Source organism: Poeciliopsis prolifica, unplaced genomic scaffold, assembly GCF_027474105.1.
Source record: "Poeciliopsis prolifica strain line A6 unplaced genomic scaffold, Auburn_PproV2 SCAFFOLD048, whole genome shotgun sequence".
NCBI classification, from domain to species: Eukaryota; Metazoa; Chordata; class Actinopteri; order Cyprinodontiformes; family Poeciliidae; genus Poeciliopsis; species Poeciliopsis prolifica.
In genome coordinates this window covers 3733514-3756304 of record NW_026562423.1, presented here as the reverse complement: position 1 = coordinate 3756304, position 22791 = coordinate 3733514, and the positions used below count along the sequence as shown (strand labels likewise).

The 22791-nt window shown below is 40.1% G+C and overlaps 1 protein-coding gene across 1 annotated transcript in view; it reads right to left on the bottom strand.

The window, feature by feature from the left end:
• LOC129377483 (caskin-2-like) overlaps positions 1–22791 on the bottom strand; it is a 48263-nt gene that overhangs the window by 8590 nt on the left and 16882 nt on the right. Inside the window, 14 exon segments of the mRNA XM_055057452.1 lie at positions 735–798; positions 898–1025; positions 2335–2376; positions 2379–2411; positions 4837–4959; positions 6021–6138; positions 8148–8242; positions 8313–8421; positions 8526–8634; positions 11302–11435; positions 12186–12281; positions 13556–13701; positions 14774–14871; positions 17997–18048. Coding sequence (XP_054913427.1) covers positions 735–798; positions 898–1025; positions 2335–2376; positions 2379–2411; positions 4837–4959; positions 6021–6138; positions 8148–8242; positions 8313–8421; positions 8526–8634; positions 11302–11435; positions 12186–12281; positions 13556–13701; positions 14774–14871; positions 17997–18048 — 1347 coding nt within the window.

The following is a 22791-nucleotide window of genomic DNA, read 5'->3' as shown; positions in this document are numbered from 1 at the left end:
TCTTTTCAGTTGAGTTTGCCAAGCTTTTGTTCTTGCATTGTTGCGATTGAGACAAGGAGGAATGTTTTTATTGGAGATTTCAAAAGTAGAGTGCTTTTCTAAAAACAGTATGTCACAGTTTATTCTAAAAGTAATGAACAAACCAAAGGCCTTGAATGCATCACAAATGCCAAAGAAAGAGATTATTTTTATGTGATATTTTTTAGATGCGTTTCAAAAGATCAGAAATTTGTCTGTATAATTTACAGACTAACTCTGTAAATTCATCTGTTACATAGATTTCAGTAGTTTTGTAATAAGTTTATCAAAAAACACTGTAAGACGTTGACAGGCAGAGTTTATGTCTCGATCTGTGTTTTTCTTTCTGCTCAGTTTTTTGTGTACAGAAGCGAAGGTTCTGATCTGGTAACTCAGACATATGCATTGTTTTCACAACAACTGAACTAAAGTTTGCAATGTCATCTTTTGTTCCAAGAAAAGGAGTTTATTTGTACCTCCAGCGAGGAGAGATTTTTTTTTTGTATCTGTTTAATGGGAGTCTGACAAGAGGATCAAACTGATAGAGACGCCAATAATTCAGAATAAAACAAAACCACTGGGGAAAATCAAAACTGTTCGGGAGAGTTGTTAAGGGTTCATTTCGCCTCAGAAAATGAGAGAAAAAAATATTTTTCAGATTCAAAGTCTAAATCCATGTCTAGAACTGGGATGAGGAAAACAAATGTGCAACTCACCATTTCTTTGGTCAGCTGCTGTACTGTGGACCTGCTCTCCAGTTTCACCTGCAGGGGGAGCCACCTGCACACACAAGGATGTCACTGAACGCCTCGGCCACTTTGGTTTTCTCACTTCTAAATACTGTGTAGCAGAAGAAAGACGGTAAGGTTTCCGCCTCACCTTGCCAGCGTCGGCGTGGTGGCGGACGTGAGTCCCGTTCTGCTTGCGGCCGCTCTCCGAGCTCTGGCCGCTGCCGGCGCTGCGGCTGCTGCCCACACTGCCTGTGCTACCAACGCTGTTCCTGTCGCCTGACGAAAGACGATGCAACAAAGCAAAATGACCTAAGTGTAAAGTAAAAGCTGGGGGAATAAACGTGAGCTCTGACGAACCGAGAGAGGGTTTCTTATGAATTAATCCAGCTGGCAAGAAAATGCTGTGGATGAAAGCTGAAAAATCAAAAGTGGTGATAAAGGGGAGCCATGAAATCTGAAGAAGAATGATTACAGACCTCCAAGAGATAAGAAAGACCTCTGGACTCATTTTTAATCATCTATAGATTCCAAGGTCATTAGGTCAAACAATTATATGTAAGTCCAAGTTATTCAAATGTTCCAGCGTCTGGAAGACGACAAACCCTCTAAGATGTTTAGGAATAATCCAGAAATCGAAAGCCTGCAACGAGCTGCAAACTGTTCAAACACAAGTGTAGCTGTCCACATCATTATGGTAACCAGAAAATAAGTCCCTGTTCCAAAATCAGCACCTTAAACTTGACTTGAATTTTGCGGCGACCCAGCTGGGCAGCTGCAGAGTGAACTGTTTGACTCTGATGAACAAGAAGTGCAAATGGAGGAGTCAAGGTGAAGCTCTTAAACTTAAGAACACCAGCTGTCAAACATAGTGGCAGTGCCATCATGCCCTGTGGTACAGGTAACGATGGATGGACCAAGGAAGACAGCTGAATCCGCCTCCAAATTCAGTAACTTGATCTCAAATGTATATTAAAGCATGCTTTGTAATGAATAAAGGAAGCATAAGTTTCAAGTTAGCACATGTTAAAAAAACCCTCAACACACTTCAAAGTTAGAGAGCTATGAGAAATTTTAAACATATACTATAAAAGCATTGCAAGGGCAACACGGTTTTACGCTGTAGATACCTGCACACAGTGATTCAGCAAGTCAAGATGCAAACCGTTCCCGCTATGTATTGACCTTCAATGGGAGACCGAATTCTAGCAACTGGTCTTATTAATCCGAAAATCCAGATTATTTTTTAAGTATTAGTTCATCAGCAACAAATCAATCAATAGCCTGGGAAACAAATCAGACACAACACCTGCTGACCACTTACCATTACGTTCTCCTGCAAGACAATTCTGGTCGTGGTTAGAGGATTACTGGGACAGACGGGAGCCGGGGATTTGCGGGATGGTTAATGTTAGGCCAGGACGCTGGGATTGAAAGTGCTACACACAGAAGTAATCTGGTAGAGAAGTCTGGTTAAATGGAGGGACTGGTGGATGTCTGAAGGTTCACATCGGGTTAGGAGCTTGGGTAGCTTGAGGCGTTAGATGGGAATGTGTTGACAGGTGCTTAGGGGGCCACACACTCTTACCAGTGGGAGAGCTCCTTAGGACCCAAATGTCCTGAGGGGGGTTGCTGGGGCTGAGAACTGACTGGCCGGTGAAGCACCTAACAAACACACACACTTTAGATACACGCTACGTGCACTCCCTGCATCTTGCAGGGGGAGGAGCTGGACCTACAGAGTTGCCACTGGTCACCAGGAGGGCCGAGTTAGGGAGGAGACTGGAGACCGAGGGACAGAGACATGGAAAAAAGCTCCGGTCATAAAAGCAAGGAAATGCTTTAAAATAAAAAGGGCTTGGATGTTTTTTGCAGATCTAATATCATTTTATAGGGAAACAGTGGAGCAGTGGGTACTGGGTAGAGTAGTTGTCTTGCAGTGGGACAGTTGTAGGTTCGAGGTTTCTGGCCAGGCACTTAATTTCAAGTTGCCTACCGATCTGTGTGTATGTCGGTGTATAAATGTGTGTGTGTTTATGAACTGTGTTTCTGGACGTTTTTTTGCGTCTCTGTCATTAGTGTTACATTTGTAACGTCTTTGTTTTGTACTGGTGTACTTAGCCACCCTGTATCACTTTGTATTTTCTAGAAGTGCCCCGTTTTAATTAATTGTGAACATAAATTGGTGTAAAAACTGTCACTTTTAGTGTGAATTTAAACTGATCAAACACTATTTTCTGATGATATCTATAACAAACCTTTTCACACTCATTGTGGCCTAAGTATGTTTAAAATAAACCAAAAAGAATTTGGTCCAAAATGCCCAAACTTGAAAAGGACAAAATGATGAAGGGGCATCTCTTTATCTGGCTTGTTTTTGTTTCTTTTTGTTGTCCTGGTTACTCCTGCCTTTGCCTTTCGAGCAATCAGGTATAATCTAATCACAATCAACTCAAAAATAGTCTTTAATTATATGATTTACTTAATGGAATTAGAGAAAACTTACCTGGAAAGAGCCTACAGTTCCATACTTGTAAATGCATATTTCAACACTTTTTGCTCCAGTATTCAAGTTAAAAAAATTTCATTTGATGATTGTGGAATGCGGCTCATAAAACCTCAAATTAATTTTCACTGCGGATTGCAACATTACATCAGACCAATAAAAATTTATTTGTTGTGTTATGAAGATGTAATAACCTACCCACGGAAAAATTCGGCCACTAAATCTCTGAGCAGGAGGTCTTTCCATGCGTGAAAGACCTCCTGTGGTCTTACTTAAGGTCTTACTTGATCTGCCACAAGGACAGTAAGTCTCAATAGTTCATTGCTAAAAAAGCTGGTTGTCATCAGAGGTCTGCACGTACAAATAATAATGGAAAGTTGTGTGTAAGGAAACAGTGTGATGCAAAGAAGGTGTACAAGTTTTGCGAGGTCTAGGAAGCAAAGTGAAGTGAAGAGTTAGGAGTCTTCAGTGTGTGAACTGCAGCTGGAGTCAGAGCGTTTAAAACCACCACCCTCAGATATATCCAGGACATGGAAATCAGTTAATTCAAGCAAAAAGAGCACCTACAGCAATGCAGGGTTTCCCACAGAAAACTAGCTTAGCCTGGTGGTATGAGCACCAGGGCAGTCATTGGACTTAAGAATTTGTTAGTTGACAGAAAATGTGAAAATATGTCTAGATACTTATGTGTTAATAGCAATACTTAACACCAGTCTTTTTCTAAAGTCTTAAAAAACACATATAAAAAACAGTTTCAGGCATTTCATCCTAATTAAAGAGTCCAAATGTTGTTGATCCTCTATTTGTGACTTGTCACGTTATTTGCTCAAGTTCTTAACATGTAGACTAGTAAAGATCACCAGTGGTTACAAAAACCGGTGGCCCGCCAGGCTTATAAAACTCTGGGGAAACCCTTTCATTGAGAGGATATGATATACAGAACACGGATGTGCTTTTTCAACAATTGTAATAACAATCCTTTTTGTTTATTGGTCTGATATAAAATACTGTATTTTAAGTTCGAAAGCTTGAAATATCTTGTCATATGTATAATAAAACTTTTTATTGACTTTCATTATTTTAAAGGAATGAATTTTTAGAAAACAAAGAAAAAGTGTCAAAAAATATGCTCACCGTTCCTTGATTAAAAAAAAAACAGTACATTTGAATCCAACAGAGAGAAAGGAATTACAATATGCTGAGCAACTTTATGCAATTTGTGTATGTAACTAAATTCAAAAATATGTCACAAAAGGTTAGCAACCAGTTTACCTATTTTGTTATTTTTGTTGGTCACCAGGTGTTTGTATTTCATACTATCACTTTGTATCTGTTTATTTTCTTGTGGCAGTCAGGTATTATAAAATATAGATATATTATTACCAAAAAAGCACACTGCACCACATTTAATTTTGTCTCCACTAAAGGCAAACAAATAGTCTTAATACCCATTAATTCTACATATCTATTAATTTTATTGGGTAGATTGTTATATTACATAGCAGTGTAATAGCAGCAAATGCAACAAACTGAACCCTCCTTGTGATGTATTGATTATTCTCCCTCATTGATATGTGAGAGTACCTGCGGGGTCATAGCCGAGGATGTATGAGTCATCTGTCTGAAGGGCGGGGCCTGAGGGAGGAGGTCTGGATGCAGGATGTGGTCTCTGGGATGGCATTGAGCCTTGGCGGGAGAGAGCGCCTCCTAGGAACAGGGGAGACACGTACAGGTTGAGGTGGGCATGCAAAAAATACGTTCCGTGCAGGAGTCGGGTCTGAACGAAATGCGTGGATGGGGGGGAAAAGGTTTGGAGCTTGAATATTTCCTCATGAATATGCAACAGCATAAACCAGGACAAATCCTCTCTGGGGTTACATAACAAGCCACTGAATAGGAATGTAAGATCACAAGTTGCACAGAAAGAGACAGAGCTAGCTGACTCTTTTTGTGCTGATGCCGCCAACATCACAGGACTCACACACTCAGCTGAGTTTGCTCTAAAGTGCCTGTAAGACTTCTTCTGAGTCGAACTTTCATGTCTTCCCCTCCTCACGCGTGAGCGATGTATGCACAGCGACTGCACACACAATCTCCAAACAGAGACTGCGGGGGGCTTTAGCGCTGAGCTGACACTTTGCAGTCTGGCAAGCAGTAATACTATCAATGCGTGTCTGTGTGAGTCGGAACGCTTCGGCTCGTGCACACGCAACTGTGCGTCTGCGCCTCTTGCGGTCGCTCGACCTCTCAACCTATGAATGTCGGTGGCGTCACGGCAGCAAAACAAGCACAGGGCTCCAGTTGCTTTCAGTCACTTAGATCAAACAAGTTGATTTACAAGCGGGATGAAACCTCAAATGTTATTTCGCATATACATGACTGGAGGCCTTACAGATAGAATAACTTGCTGCTACAAGTCGTCTGAGATTTTTCAATAATTTTCCAGAGTTTATGTTGAGGAAACATATTTGTTGTTGAGACCTTCACAGAACCGCCGAATAATGCTCATTTGACACTTTTGCATTAAAAGTGTCATTATTAGCTGAATAAAACACAGTTGAAACTTTTGCTTTAAAAGTGTTATTATTAACTGATAATGACACTTTTGCACTGAAAGTGTCATTGTTTACCAAATGACACTTCATGACAATAGTCGTAAACATTCATGAAAACTTCATCTTCATGAAAGCTGTTGAACTCAACCTTACTGGGATTAGATCTACAAAATGCCCAACCATTATTCATGCACACCCCACATGTTTGTCTACCTGCTCTCCTGCTGAGGACCTCCACCACTGAAGGCGGGAAGAAGCCCACCCTGTCGGTCCCCCGCTGGCTGTCCTGTATGTGGCCTTTCCAGCGGCCGTCTGAGTGCTGCTCCAGGACCTGGCGGCAACAAATGACAGCACGCTTCTGTTAGAAGACAAGTCTGTCTCTGAGAACAGCCATTAGTCACACAGCCACTCACAAAGAAATTACAGAAGAACGAGCCAAAATATCCCGTCTTGATTGATTAAAGCGGCAAAGAAATTCAATGTGTTGCCAGCACTGCATCAGCTTGAATTAACATCTGACTGTTCCATTAAGGCACTTAAGGCGATAATAAGAGAAAGCCGGTCAGCTGGCGAAAACGCAATCTATTCATCAAGAGTGCCAACAGCATACCTGGAAGGAACAAAAACAAACCTACATGGCAGTCCGCGGCTGCAGTCGAGTTCAAACACGACTGGGGGAGGAGAGCATCGAAATACGCAGAACGTGAACAGATAAACACACATATGCATGAGTTAAGAGTGTGTGTCTTTGTATATAGGTGGGGGCCTGGTAGGAGGTGTTGTTGGGGGGGAAACAAGCTGGTAATTAGACATGTTTGAGCCCATCTGTCTGTTGTGGTCTCCTGTTCAAAGTTCACTTAATCAACCCAAAACATCCCACACAAAGCCCAACAACACAACTGTTCTAACACGGGCTTTCAACCCCCGATTACAAGAACGCAGAGCAGAGCAGCAGGAGAAAAAAAGTCTAGAATGGTCCAGAGTTAGAAAGGAAAGTTCATAGATAACTCAGCGTTAGTATTTAAAGTACTGCTTCTGTAATTACTGGATTCTGATTTGTCAGGCACAAGTTTCTCCTGACTGCAGACGAGCCTGGAGGTTTTGGCAGAGACACAAACACTGTTATGTGGCTTCATCAATTTGAGTTATTTTGTGTTTCTCTTGTACACTTAAGAGCAATTAAACCAATTTCATGACTTTACTATCCTATTTATTACATTGTCATCCATTATTTTCCATAATGTTGGATCTCAACATCTGGACCAGATCCTGACTGATGTTGACTCATTCTTTTCTTCTTTAGTTCTCAGAGTTGATTCCAGTTTGTTGGCTTGTTTCTCCAGGTGCTTTTTTGTTAAAACTAACTTCAGGTCTATTTTTGTCGTTTTTTTAAGAAAAGACTGCGACACAACAAATATATTTTTTTAGTATTTTTGTGGATATTTCGTTGACTTGATTTACATACGATAGATTTTGACAACCTCTTGCCACTCCTTTGCTTCTAAATGTACAATTTTCCAGATCTCTCACTGACGCATAGGTTGAATCAAAACGCTTCCCTATAAAAACTAGTCAGGACTTGTGATACCACGCATTCTCGTTTGTTTTCTCAGGAAAAATCATTTCACAAAGTAATAAGGAACATTTCTGAAAGAAACTAGCATCTTTTTACTCCCTGCAAAATTTCAGTTTCTTTTTTTTCTTGGACATAAGTGATTTATGTGCCGCTCCTCTTGTCTACAACTTTATGTTGATGCTGACAAAGCTCTGCAGTTATAGTAACATTATTCTGGAGGAACATTCTTGAGGGAAATATGCTCTTGGCTCCTCCTGGAATGTCATAGCTCCTGATTAGTAAAAAAAAAAAAGTTCCTTCAGTTGCAATATTCCTAAGAGGTATGGGTTTGGAAAAAGTGATGACTCCTGCATGCTCTTCTTTGGAGGTAACCATTGAAAATAGAAAGTTTTTTAAGTGTATTAATATGTATCTGATCACAATGCACAATAATGAAAAAACAAGTTTACAAAAAAAATTGAAGCCTTATTATCAGTGTCTAAACTTTTAGCTATGACTTTCTGCTACCACTCGTATGTAGGTAGTTTGAGCTGCGATGAACCTAAAGTCTAATACTGAGGGATGAGGAAGTTAAAAAGTCAACAGAATTATTTTTACATTCAACTTTGGCCCCACCCTGGTGGTCATAAAAACACAGCAAGTATCCCAAATATGATGTAATAACATGCTACGGCTTTAACCCGCCGTGGGAAAGCAAATTGCTGCAAGGCGACGAATACGCAGAGACAGTTTTCACAACAAGAAGACATGCAAAAAAAAGTTACCATAATAAGATCCCCAGCACGCAGGTTGAGGGCAGTGGGGTCGTGGAGATTCCAGTAGTCCTTCACTGCTCTGACTTGGAGGGAACTGGACGCTTCTGCAAGGACCAGAACTAGAGTGATTCCCCCTGCGCGACATCTCAGGAGGTTGAACTTGCAGAAACAAACCTCTAAGCAGCTGCTTGATGTCTCTGCTGGCGGTGGAAGTGGTGAACTGGTTGACGATATCCAGAGCTGTCTGGTTGTACGTGTTGCGCAGGTTCACGTTGATCCCTGCCTGCGGACAAACAAAAAGTCAGACCCACTTTATTCCTGAGCAACAAACGGTCTACCTCTTCAAATCATAAAGTTAAGTGGACAGAGACTTCTAACAGTCATTACATCGAGCAGCAGCCGCACTACTTCCGTCTTGCCGTAGAGGGCGGCCTCATGGAGAGCGGTCCCTGCTTTGGTGGCTCTGTTGATGTCGATGCCGGCTTTAAGCAGCAACCTGGGAAACAAAATCAGAAACGGTCACTGCTCACAGTGACTGCAGGCGAACATCATTCATTTGACTGCTGCAGGCATTTACAGCATTGCATTCACATCCAAATGTAGGTGTTCTGGTGGTAGAGATGCAGAAGGAGGATGAGGCATGTTTTAAAGTTTTGCTAAAGGATTTTATGTTTAACCTCAGGATACCATACTGTGCCATGTACACCCTGTCCACTGTAACTGGGAAAAAATTATTTCAAATGCTCTGAATTATTTGCGGTACCATCAGCTGTGCTTAATCTGTCTGTGGCTCATAAAGACTTTACAGCATTCTTAACTCTGTTGGCCAGGAGGCTGATTTTGTTAGTGCAAGTCTTCAGCTCCACCTTCTCATACAGACTAGATTAAGGAAGTGATCCACCAAGTGAAAATAGAGATCAGACTGACCTTATCTTGTGCTGAACACAAATTTGAAAAAAATCTCTTTTTATCATATATTAGCTACATGTCTTGTTCTGCTGACTAAGCTTGTCTGTCAGATGTATTATCTTATTTACAGCCCTTGAACTGTCTTTACAATTACAGACAATGGTACATATGTTTAAGTTGCACCTGTGGAAAAGATGCGTGAGTTTTTCTTCACAAGCCTCTCAAAACTGTGGCCATCCCTTTTTTCTTGGCTGTCTTTTTCTACATTACCACTTAACTTTGCAGTGAATACGGCACTTTGTACCATATCTAAGGCAGCTTCTGTAATACAGTAATGTTGACTGAAAAAACTGTACTAATTGTAAACCACAATCATCAAAACTAACAGAAATAAACATTTGAAATACATCACTATGTATCTTTAAAGGAGTTCCACTTTCAGCTTAGGTTCTAACCAGATAGAAAGCTGACAACAATTAGGTGATGCAAAGAGATCGTCAATGTGGCGAAGCCATAATTAGGAATTTCTATCTGTCCTCAAGTAAGTGATTTCTCAACCTATGTGCTGGATAGTTTTCTGTTTGCATTCCCAGCTTCTGAACTTTCCTTCTCAGGAGAGTCAGAGTGGAGATGGTGTTGCAAAAACATTTGCTTATTTAAGAAGGATGAAAGCCATCAGCAGAGTGTCTAACAGACAGGGTGGGGTTACTTGGCAAACTGGATACATATTCTGCATATTTACACACAAACAAGCATAAGTTTAAAAAAAGAAAGTGTAAAGTCAGCTGAGAAAAACAGAACATGAGGGTGTGCAGCTTTAGATTTGGTATGAGGTTACATCAGACTGCCATGAAGAAATGATCCAAATCTTTATTTACTCTTAAACTCGTTCATGTTTTTGCATGCAGTCAATTCATTTCAGGGTAACAGAGGAGGCTGAAAAAGCTTCCCAAACCCCTCAACTCCTCCTAAACTTAAACCCTATTCTACCCCACCTGTACCTCCTATTAACCACCTCCGTCACCAGTTCACCTGCTGAACCAAGGACTCCCATGAGGCAACTCCCCATCAGAAGTAAAAGGACGCCTCAAGCCACACACCAATCAAAATGTGGAGTCGGCCAAGACTGAACTCTGTGGGTCAGTGGGTCTGTGGCACCCCAAGACCCACTGACCCTAAGCATAAACTAGAGTTGGTATTTGCTCCCAAAAAAAAAAACAAGAACAACCATAATCTTGCTAGTGAACGCAATTATAAACAACAAAACAGACTCCTGGGTTGTATATTGTGTAAGGCTGGCACCCTGCTTTCAAACACAGAATGCTTAGTCGATGCATAAACAGTGAAATGATAGAGAATGCAGAAAAAAAAAAGTTAAAAAGCTTACGCACTTCAAGGATGAAGGACTGCACTTTACAGTTGGCTTTTCATAGAGCCCAGATAAAAATAGTTATAACTCATGGAGATAATCACTCCCCACAGTGTACCATGCAGTAACAAGATTTGAAGGATCCTAAATCAAACTGCATGCAGTCCAATAATCTGAACGTTAACTGCAATTAATGTCAGAAATCACTGATTTACATTGTATATTAGATCTGGGCAAGAATCTAAAGCAGATGAGGACATCACCCACTACACAAGTAAACACCCCTCACCCTCACTGCACAAACATTCTCACTGATTTACAAGGTACAATAAAAAACAACTCTGTCATTCCGGCAAATGCTTGCTCAATCTTGTTGGAGTGCAAAAATTAAAAACTGGTGTGTATTTTCAGTAAATCAGGCCATTCCAATCCTAAGTGCTTCAGTTGAAGGAACCAGATTTTTTTTCTCTTGTTGCTTGAAGACATTTTGCCTCTTATCCAAAAAATGAATGAGACACAAACTGGCATGTTAAATGTCAAGGTCACAAAAGTGCAAGTAAAAACTTGCTGAAAGAGACTTTCTTGACAAAAGGACTTAAGTTAGATTAAAGTGGACTAAACAGGGTTGGTGTGAATGCACCCTAAAGTTGCCTTTAGGTCCATATATTTATGACCCAAGCAGAAACACAAAACAGAGAACATCCCTGAGTTATGGGCCACACAATAGTGCATGCACATTGGTTCACTGGGTGGGATGGTTAAAATTGACCGCTATAAATTGAAGGGTGTACCCTGACTCTTGCCTGAAGACCACCAAGTGAAAGACACCAGGCCCCCTCGACTCTGCCAAGGACCAAGATGTTATAGGAAATGTGGTTTTCTCACTTGATTACGTCTTTGTGTCCGTTCCTGGCAGCCAGGTGGAGAGGAGTGGTGGAGGGGGAATCCAGAGTGTCGTTCCCTCTCTCTCCTTCTAAGAGTCCTGACACCATGTTACTGCTGAGCAGCAGCTGAGCCACCTAAAGAGAAGTCAGTCCAAAGATGATGTTCTTACCGGCAGGTTTAGGAAAGGAATTATAACATAAGGGATGCATAAATGATGTATATATGAAAAACCATGCGTCCTCCATGTACATCACTGTAAATGACAACTTATATAGAAAGAGATTAACTTCCACATTTGGGCTTATCCACTGCCCAGCTGCTGTCATAAGATGGAATGTATGTGGTAAAAACAGCCCAAAGCTCTCTTTTCTTTCACAGCTTAGCTGCAAACGTAGACGAGTTGAGAGAGCATTAACAGGCATAAAACGTGTGTCTAATTTTGACTTTTAGTGCAAGCTAAACATCTCACAGGCTGGTTTATATATGGCGGATGTGGCAGAGAAACAGTAAATTATGCCCCAAAGTGCAACTTTCTGAGCATTACAATGTCTAAAAGAGCCACTTAGGTCCTTTGACTCAAACAGGCTTAGCTGACCAGAGTCACTTCATTCTAACCTCTGGTTCATGCTAGACATAAGGCGCCCTCATTCATAAAAGAGTGTTTTCACAAGAAGATAACTGGATTAAGAGTCTAAATCTTTTCATATGAGGTCAAGAAACGTGATGATGCAAAGGGCTATAATTGTATTTCCAATAGAACTGGCATGGAAACCAACTTGATGTCAATCTGTGACATTATCACCAAGTGAAGAGATCCGTTTTAATCCAACAACCAAAATAGTCGTCCGTGTCAGATAAGGAAAACGACAAAAATAGTCCGGTACCTTGAGTCGGCCAAACTCGCAGGCCAAATCCAGAGGAGTCTTCTTCGCCTTGTTCATGAGGCAGGGATTCGACTGGTGCTGCAGCAGCATCTCAGACTGAGAGCAAAAGGGAGAGAGTGCAACACACGGTGAGCAGTACAGGGCCTCGTGTATAATACACCAGCACTCACACACACCAGTCGTCCTCTCCATGTGTTTCTCTGCTTCGCCTTCCACCAAGAGGGGAGGAACATATGATAGCTGCTGTGTGGATCCTGAGATGGATTGTCAGCTTTGTGGGAAATGCTGCTCTACTAACGAGGTCGTATCTCAAAGGGGGTTGAGTTACAGGTGGACGAGTGTTTGCACATGTGGTCTGAGTTACCTCTTTGAACCTTTCTGGTACAATCACTTGCCTTCATTGGACTTTTCCTCATGAGAACCAACACCTGTTCCTAATAAAGGTGGAATATTGTTTTTAAGTAAGGGATGAGTATAAAAGCTAATATGTGAATCAAGTTTTTGATGCGTCCTGGTACTGCACTGTACGTCTATTAATTTTAGCAGAATGGAAAGCAGATAATCATTTTATTTGGTTTGAAAGGTCTTGTTGGGATGTGGTCCCAGGGTGCCACACAAATAAATGTAAAAAGCTGAGAAATTAAAGATGAGCAACAAGGGTAAGGATTAAAAAAATAAACAAGTAGATACTATCAAAATTTGACCTGATAAAGATGCAAAAATATATAGAGCATTTCAAGTAAATCAACAATCCAATTAATCAGAATGAAGAATATTAGATAGAAATGAAGATAAAAGATACTAAAATTTAGAAGAATAGGATTAAAAAGGATTACAAAAATATTTTAGGAATAAAATACTTAAAAGTATTGCCTAAAGATATACAAAAGGTCTGTAATCATATTTGTCATATTTGGTCTTTTGTCTGGAAAGGTATGGAACATACAGGTTACTTTCCAAGGCCTTATAGTTTAGAATAACCCAACAGGAAATAGATACATGTGCCGAGTGTTCATAAAAGTGAAAAAATAATGAAAAAAGTACAATGGAAAAAAAAACAAGAATCAAAAATTGAAGGAAAGTCGACAACTTTGGTGTAGAGGCGAAAAGAAGTTAATACAATAAGGGCTAGAAATATGAAGTCATGTGTCTGTGTGTGCGTTGTAGGAGGAAAACATATGTCACAGAAAGAGAGAAATGTGTGCAGTCATTGTGTGCAACAATGGAATTACTAGCATTGTTGTTGAACAATAACAGCTGAAGACACAATGGGTTTAAGTTTCAGCGAAATGGGATGACTGGTAATGCCTTCAACCAGCGTGTGTGTGTGTGTGTGTGTGTTTGTGTGTGTGTGCATCTTTTGAACTCACCACCTCGTAATGTCCGTACTGCGCAGAGAGATGTAAAGGTATCTGTCCGTCATGGGAAGGAGCGTTGACTGAAGCCGCCCCTCTCAGTAGCAGTAAAACAGAGTCGGATTTTCCCTGCCATGCCGCATAGTGGAGAGGACGCATGCCTGCGGACGACAGCGGCGAGCTAAGATGAGGAAAGCGACTAATGTCATTTTAAAAAGTTGTTTTTAGCTACAAAATTTGAGAATTCTAATATGGACTATGGAATGTATGAAAACTGAAAGTATTTTATGCCTTTAGCACCATTTTATTTGTTTAGAATAGATGAATCCAGTTCTGTTTCTAAAAGCCATAAATCATTCTTATACCTTACAGCTAGAAGGACACAGTAATTTGGGAGAAATGTACGGCTCCTTCTGCAAAATATGTGATCTCTAAGGTAGAACGTGTTGCTCTATATTCTTCTCTTTTTGCATCAACTTGAGTTTTATCAAGATCACAGAGAAACGCATACAAATGACGCTATATGGCTTCTTGGATATCTGGACCACTCTTTTTCTCTTTAGATTCAGAGGAAACGGCGTCCGTTTCTTCGCAAGTTTAACACAAATTCTGATCACCGTGCCTGGCTCCACCTTCTAAGATGTTGGATCTGCAATAAATACCTGATCATTCTATTCGTGAAAGCAGACCATAAAAGGAGGATTTGAACATCAACATTTGCAAATTAAGCCATCTTTGGAACAGAGTCTCAACCTGTAACTCTTTGTCGTAGGGCCTCACTTTTGATCGCAGGCGGGCTTCCATGTATTGAATTTTAATTCCATTCAGGACGCCCAACACTGCAAGCGTTTGAAGTTAAATTGAACATTTCACAAAGTTCTTCAGGAATATAGAGCTGACCTGGGAGGCGACACGCTCGTTCTCATGAGCTTTACATGCTTCAGGGCTGCAGCTCTAAATTCCACTGTATCGCTTCTTCTTGGAAGTGAGAGAATACTTACCGTGGTTCTGCTGTCACTTTGTAGGACGCAAACTTCAAAGCGAATAAGATTTTTTTTTTTTTTTCATTTTAGTTAAACACACTTTCAGCAGAGCCTCAGAACTGATGAAGAAGTTTAAGGCTCAGTTGAATCCCCCTCTGACTTTGAGAAACTGAACTTTATGTATTTAAACGGATGTCTCTCCAAAATCGGTGGCTTGTTGGCCGGTGAGGTTGTTCTGTTGTTTTCATACCGTTGATGTCCTTGATGTCCACCGTGGCGTGGGAGTCCAACAGCAGTGACAGCAGCTCGGTGGTGCCCGTCAGAGCAGCATGGTGCAGCGCAGAGAAGCTGTGGGTAAAAAAAAAAAAATACAGAAGGAGGAGAGAAAGAGGAGATGAGAGGATTTGTAAATTACACTGAATGCATCTAAATGCAGAGGCAGTTTTGAAGAATGTGTCTTCCAAGAGTGCATCCCCATCTTTAGCAGAGGTCCAACAGAAGAGAAATTTGTGCTTTACCATTATTTTGGCTAAAACTTTATGAAGCTGCAAGGCAAAAGTTCTTTCAGAGACAATTGCTTCCCAAAAAGGCCCAAGATTTAAACTTAGAATCTACTTGTTGCAACTGCACCCCATCATTCAGCTCCAAAAGTAAAACTGGTTTCATTACATATGAAAGCCGTCAAGGTTCACCATTTGCAAGTTTCTTTTATCCATGAACACTTCCTCTTTTTTAGTCTTTCTGATGTTGAGCTGAACTGAACAAGCTACAGATTCTGATACTCTGTTGATCTAATAGGCTGTTAGGATACATTGTTACATGTCTCCAGCAAACCGGCTGCATGGATGAGTCTCACTCACTTTCACTTGCAGCGTGAGAAAGCAAGTAAAACATCAACATTGTCTTGATAATTATATTTCCAGTGGGGCTTTTGATAAAAGATTCTCTCCAGATGTTTGTTACAACAGAATTCATGACAAATGAAGTTACGTCTAAGAAATTAAACAGAATTAGACCATCAGTCTACTAAAATTTATCTATAATCTATTGTGCCTTTCAGCCTCCGTGAGGCTGTGTAAATCACTTGAGATTTCTCAGCATTTTTTTTCCTCTAGAACCAAGAACCACTCACAAAGATCCTCAAAAATACACAGAACTAGCGGTTAGATTTTCAGTGAAAAGAAGTCCTGCGCTTTGTGCTCACTTTCTGCACAAAACTTCACTGCTGAAGGAAAAGACATGTTGAAGCTTGTGAAACATAGGAGTTAAAAATTTGTGAAACATTCTATGTTTCACAAATTTTTAACTGTTTGGATGTCATTGCATACATTATACAGCAGAATCGGAACTGCTCATGACTCTCAAAGAACCAGGACCTTCACAGTAAACGACTATTTAAGGCTTTGGCTCTGGCACACTGCAGAAAAATAGCATAAAATAGATTTTTCAGTGGGCCACTGATCCCAAACACACAGCCAAGGAAACCCTCAATTGGTTTCAGACAGATAAAACTTCAATCTCCATGAAAGTTGAGGATCTGATGCTTTTAGTGCTTACTTTTCCTGCTTTCTCTCTTCTCTCAAATACATGTCAGCCACATCTCACCACCTGTTACTGAAACTTCTCACTGACATGAGCTCAATACGGGTCAGCGCGACAGTGTTGACTTAGTGACAGCCAGCTGTTTACTCACGCTTCACAATCCTCTTCTCGCCTTACCAATGAGCTCATCTTTCACAGGTAGTCCCTTCCTTCCTGCCTACCACCCAACCACATAGCAGTTCCTTCGCTGATGGACAGCTTGATGTCAACACCTCCCATTGTGTGCCACCTCCCACACGCTACACGAGATGGCACACTGCATGCAGACACACGCAGAAGTTATCAGTCAACATAGTTACATTGTACAAAATCCAAAACAATCAACCACAGCTTGCATTTGAGATGGATTGTGTTTATTACATAACTTTCTTCAACACAATGTTCTTATTTCTTACTAAGAGAGCTGAAATTCAAAGATATGTGTCCAAAAATACTATTGTGTAAAAACAAGCAGCGCCGGATCCGCTCTGAATGCATTAGCACTCATAAAACTACCACTTTCCAACAGAGCCGTGTTGGTAAGTTTGGTGAAGGTTCCTGTCTAGTCCCTGAGGAACCATCCTGAATTTGTAAAACAGAATTAATACTCGGGATCAGGACACTCAGTGCATTCAGGGCGAATAATGATATTTAAAGAGAGGAGAGGAAGTTACAATGATTGACATTCATGCTGGTGGACGGAAACCAGGATTTAAGAATATTAACAGAGGAAATAGAAGCAAGAGCAAGAGCAATAGAAAGTCAAAACCTGTGCATAAAATTTATTATTTGTATCATTTCTAGTTTTAGAGGTTGACTTCTGAAAGCCTAAGCAGTTATTGAGTCTGTGAATTAATCCTTGGTTGAAAGGCCTATAGACAGAACAACAGTTTCTTGTAAATGTGACATCTTTTTATGTCTTTTCTCGGCTCCAATAAATTTGAAATAAATAAATAAAAACCTTTTCTGTCAGGCTTTCACATTGTGATCACTCACTGATGGCAAAGGCATAAAGGCTTTCTGTCTTTTCAGGTTTGCTGGACTGAACAAGCAAAACTGTTGTGCTCCGTCTCTGCAACGGCTGTCCACGGTAAGACAGACATTTCAATTTCTGAAAAGATCTTGAGGAGGGTTTGAGACGAATAACGTCAAATATTAGACCAAGAGAAACTTTGCATGGAGAGTGAGGGTCCAACATCCGACGCATGCGGATCTCAATGATGCTGACTGCAGAACCGAAGCACTTCTGCGAGAGAGAGGCTTAGAGAACAAAGAAAATCTTCACAGGACATGTTTCATTCAATGGCAGAAACCTGCTAATTTCAACTTAGTAGGGAGTAATAACACTGAAAAGTTTAATTCTTATGAGGAAAAAAATCAACCTTAACCACCCTGAAGGCCAGTATAATGAAAAGAACACCCCACTGGACAGGGTTAGGGTATCTTATTAAAATAGTGCACATTAATCAACACTTTAGTGGTTTACGGCCATATTGAAGACAAATTGCAGTTCCAGACTGTGGATGCCCTTTGTGAAGTTACCTTAACCAGCCGACTGTTTTTCTATAAACTTCTTGCTCAGCTTCTCTTCATTTACAACTTAATGCAACTTTCCACTTACTGTATCTTATGTAGGACCAGAAACAGTACATTTTCGTCACCTCTAAATATTTGACAGATGTGGTGAGCCACACAAAAGTCAGTACCTAGTAATTTCCTGCCCTGGGGTTACAGTAATGACTCCGAGCAGCAATCTATGTCAGTACTTGTGTGCGCTTCGTGAGTCACGGATTGAAGGATGCAAACAAACTGCAGGCGGTCACATGTAGAATAGTATTTTTTTTTTTCTTTCGGCTGCCTTATCTACATAACAAATGGAACTTTTCTCTCACCCGTCTGAGTCCTGGTAATTGATGTTGAGTCTCTTGTTGGAGCCCAGCAACTCTGGAAAAACGACAGAGAAAGGGACGGGGGGAAAGAGGGTACAGAAAAAGACAATAAGTGTTTTTGGTACAAAGTTTGTTATTTCACCTGAGCTCACCAGAAACCTTTCCAGCCTTGTGCATGTGTGTGCATGTGTGTGCATGTGTGTGCGTGTGTGTGCGTTTCTTTTTCCCTTAAGTCTCCCCTGCTCCTCATCATCACTTCTTATCATGACAGCCCTGACAGGATGAAGAGCTTTCCTCACCCTTCCCCTCTCTCGGTGCTTCTGACTCCATCATGACAGCCAAATGATTCATAAACAAATGAATCTGCCTCACAGAAACAAAATATTCCACCTCGTTTGCAATGTTAGCATCTTATGGCTCTTTGGTATTCGAACTGACAACCATGAAAACAAGAAGGTATGCCAGGAGAAAGCATCTGCATTTCCTTCCTTCCAAAGCATCACAGTCTACATCAGTCAGCTTGACTGAACATGTTTATTTTCCACTCACCTTGAAAGCGACACACTGCTATTTGTCCCATGTCTTCATTTATTCAGCTGCTAACCCCTCCGAGTACCACCGCTCCAAGCCCAGATCACGAATGAGCTGACAACTAAATCTGTTTCCTACTTCATGATGTCAACAAATAGTACTCCAAAGACTGTATCCTCAATAAAGCTGCTCAGTGTGTGCAGTGTAAGCACTCGTATAATTTTCTTAATCCAAGGTATCAAAAACAGATCTTTACTTGCAAAACACAAACTTCCTTTTCTTACATGCCTAATCCTCTGTTCATCTTTAGGTATTACCTAGAATCAAACAAGTCTACTTGCCCAATTCTGCTTAACCCTTAAAAGCCTCATTGCTAAACATTTTATTCTACCAAGCTTCAAATAACAAACATCTCTCTCAGTCTCATTCATCTAATCCTCCTGCCTCAAACCACAGCTTTGACTGTAACCTCTCCTCTCATCCAGCTAAATATCCTCTGCCGTCCTACAGCTGATGTCCGCTCCAAAGGCCTTACTGTTCGGTGAGACCCACACAGGAACCAGACTGCCAAGTGCTCTAGATACAGCACCATTCATGACCGCAAATTACCCCCATTGTTTTCTCCCATGGAGGTGCGGAATACCGCACAGCAGTGTGTGTTTGGACAGGACACACGGAGCGAGACGGGAAGAGGAAGCGATAGAGCTGGACAGTGGGAGATAGGAGATATTAGTTTCCATTATAATGGAGCCAAAATTGTACAAGTTTTAGCCTGAGAAGCCTTGACCGGTGAGCAGCCAGTCGGAAACTGGAAATTTTTTTTTTTTTTTTCTCCAATCAGTGAACACAGATTTTGATATATGAACAACCAGGCAGCATTGACAACACTCTTTAGCTGGGTGATAAGTCATTTGTGATTTTTACTTATAGAAAAATTACAAATGACAGAAAATATTTTTTAAAAATTGCTTTCATTTCAATCTATCCTTCTTTGAGTTTATCAGTTGGAGGAAAAACAAGAAGCTGTAAACAAACTTCTCAAGCAGGATGGTCGCTCTTGAGATGACTAACATCACTCTGTACTATGGAAACCCAATGGGTGCATTGATGAATAGAAATCCAAATTTTCCAAAAATTAAAACTTCAAAACAAAGAAAAAATCTCCCAGTCCTACTCAGAATAACAAGTATTGGACTTGTTAAACTCAAAGTTGGCTGTTTTCAGAATAGCAAAATATAGTGACAGAGCAGATAATAATAGTTTTTAGAAATAAAGTCAAGTGAAGCTCAGGGATATAAGATATTATTCAAAAGTGTTTTTTTAAACTAGTTACTGCAGTTCACTCAGGCTGGAAACAAGAGAGAGCAAGATTTTCTGCAGATAACAGGAAGACTAGACAAAGCATAGCAAATGTGCTTTCTGCTCTTTTGAACAATCAACCTCTGCTTTGGGACATGCTGGAATTGCAAAGAAATTAAAATTAAATAATACCAGTTGATTTTGTATTGCAAACACAAGTGAATATGATAGAACCTGTGGTTTCTGAACCTTTTCCACACTGTAGTAGTTTACATCAGTTGTACATTGGAAAAAAAGTAGAACAGAATGTAACAACCTTAAATTGTATCTTGTTGCAAAAAATTGCTCATTTGAGAGACTAGTTACCTCATAGTTAATTTTAATTAAAGGTAAACCTGTACGAGTGAACAGACCCTAAACAGCACAGTGCCACTGAATAATTTAACAGAGAGAGAAACTTGCCAGCTGCTGTAATTTGTCAGATAACATTGACACTTAAGTAGGCACATCGCCGTTTGTCAGTCCACAACTGTTTTGTTGGGTGAACTGATATTGCACCAGAAATGTTCACAAGTCATTTATCCAAAGTCCAATTGGAGAATCAAGACTTTTGCCCAAAGTCCAAGTCAGATTTGTAGCCTCCCATAAACACATACATAAATCTTTTATTATCAAATGCATGCCGAATAATATGTCTGCACAGCATCGAAGTACGTAAGTAACTCAAACTGAAAAGCTCGAATTTTGATATGAGGAACATGTATTGTAATGAGACCATCAATTTAATATAATAAGATGATGGAAAACAAGGAAAGGGGAAAAATATTAGGGTAAGTAAGGTTTAGAAAGTCAAAGAGCAGCACAATAATTCTTTGTGCGTCCGTAGTGTAAATCAAGATGTCTTCTTTGCAAACTTCCATGACATTTTCTCATACCCACATCAATCTATGGCATTCTTTCTAAATACAAATGGAGGGTAAGGTTACCCAATTACGAGACATTCACAGCCCTATTAGTGTGATTGTGCTGACTACAAATCATATCTGATTCTCCCGAACAAAAACTGAACTGAAAAAGCCTTTCGGTTACGAGGTGGAACATCATTAAGAAACAAGAGAAGTCCAGTTGCTTTTCATTTAAGCAATTAGGATAGTCATGTCCTGGACGAATGAGAAGCTGCACCAATGTAAAGTTGCTGCTTGGTGAATCAGTTTGGTTTTCCTTGTTTTCTTTCCCCCTGATAAGTTTTATGTAGGATGTATGGTTTTTATTATTAGTATGGAAATCCTAAGTGCTTAAGTGGAAGGCAACAAAACTTTTTCTCTTGTTTCTTGAAGATACTTTGCCTCTCATCCAAAAAACTTCTTCAGTTCTGGAAATGGCTGGAAGTAACTTAAAAATTGTAACCAGAACAATCACACTAATAGGGCCATTAAACGTCCCTAATGGTGTAATTAGCACACATGTGCCACTGATCCTACCATCTATTCAGCTAAATGTTTGGGTCGTTGCTGCCAAACCAAACATGTCTCTAACAAGCCCCTATGGGTTGTTTTGGTCATAAGTCAGGGCTGCAGAGGAGGTGTTAGAAAAATGAAATCTGTCTACACAAACTTTTCTCAATGGGAGCGAATCAGAAGCAAAAAATACTTCAATGATGTGGGAGAACTTGATTTTCCTGAAAAATCGGATCCATTTTTATAATTCTGGACTCTGTCAACAAGCGTTTTCAAAACACTACGCTATCGTAAGACAAAAAGCAACAGATCAACTCTGATGAATTTGCACATAATATTCATAATAAAGGCATATCCTACTATTACATACCAATTTTGTAGCAGTTGTGCTCTTTATCTCATTTGTATCAATCTAAACGTAGATGGGCAACAGTTTGATGGGCAGTTTACTTAAAAGTCTGAAATGCACCAACAAATGTAATGAATCTCAAATGTCCTTGAAACAAATTGGTTAAAATTAGGCAAAATTATTCTGTTATGTTGTTTTCTCTAAAATATGTGCTTTCATGTAGGACATTGTGCTAAAATTATAATGAAAGTAGCAACAAAATATATTAAAGACACATCTATTTAGTCTGTCTTTCACTGGTAAATATGGATTCCACTGCTTTTAATAAAATTTGTTTTTCAAAGGTAATTTTACTATTTAACTTAAACTGCTTTGAAAATCTTAGGTTATTTTTTTTTTATTTGTTGGTTTCCCCAAGCAATGCCATTCTTCCTTACAGCCAGATATTAAATTTTGCTATATATAAAAGAGAAGGAAGCCTGGCCACGTTATGAAATTAAGATCAACGCTGTGATAAAACACAAAAATATGAATAAAATCTATTGGAAGGAAAACATGGATTATATAATCAGAAGTAAATACTTAAAAATGCAAGTCTTGTGCTTAAACAGTGGAGGAAAAATAAATCAGACAATATGCTGCATAACACATGAGAAGAAAATAAGAATGTGAAGAAATTAGAGGATTTCTGACTGAAGTCATGATCAAATATTCTGTTCTGTCCTCCTTTTTTGGTTTATTGATGCCACTATTCAGCTCGGAGAAGTCGGCAAACAAAAATTTGTCAAATTCTCCTTGCAGCTGTGTTTTCTGAGTGTCTTATGAACCATCAATAAAACACCCGAAAGAAAACATTTCTTTCTCTCACCAGTTTTGAGGCTGGTAATTCATGTTTTACACTCTCCTAACATTCACAGCTATATAACTAACTATTCCATAATTTGCTTCATATGTACTATTTACAAGGGCGTCAGAGGATTAAGATTCTTAGCTTAGTGGTTCGGAAATCATCTACCGCCGACATCCCAAGTGCTACGCATGCAATCCAGCAGGAGATGCAGATATCGACGTGTTAAGAATGGGCGCAGTCATGCTTTGCGTTTGCGTGGTCGCTCTGCAGCGGCCCCAGAGAAGCTCAGGAGCTCTTGTTGAGCGCATGGTG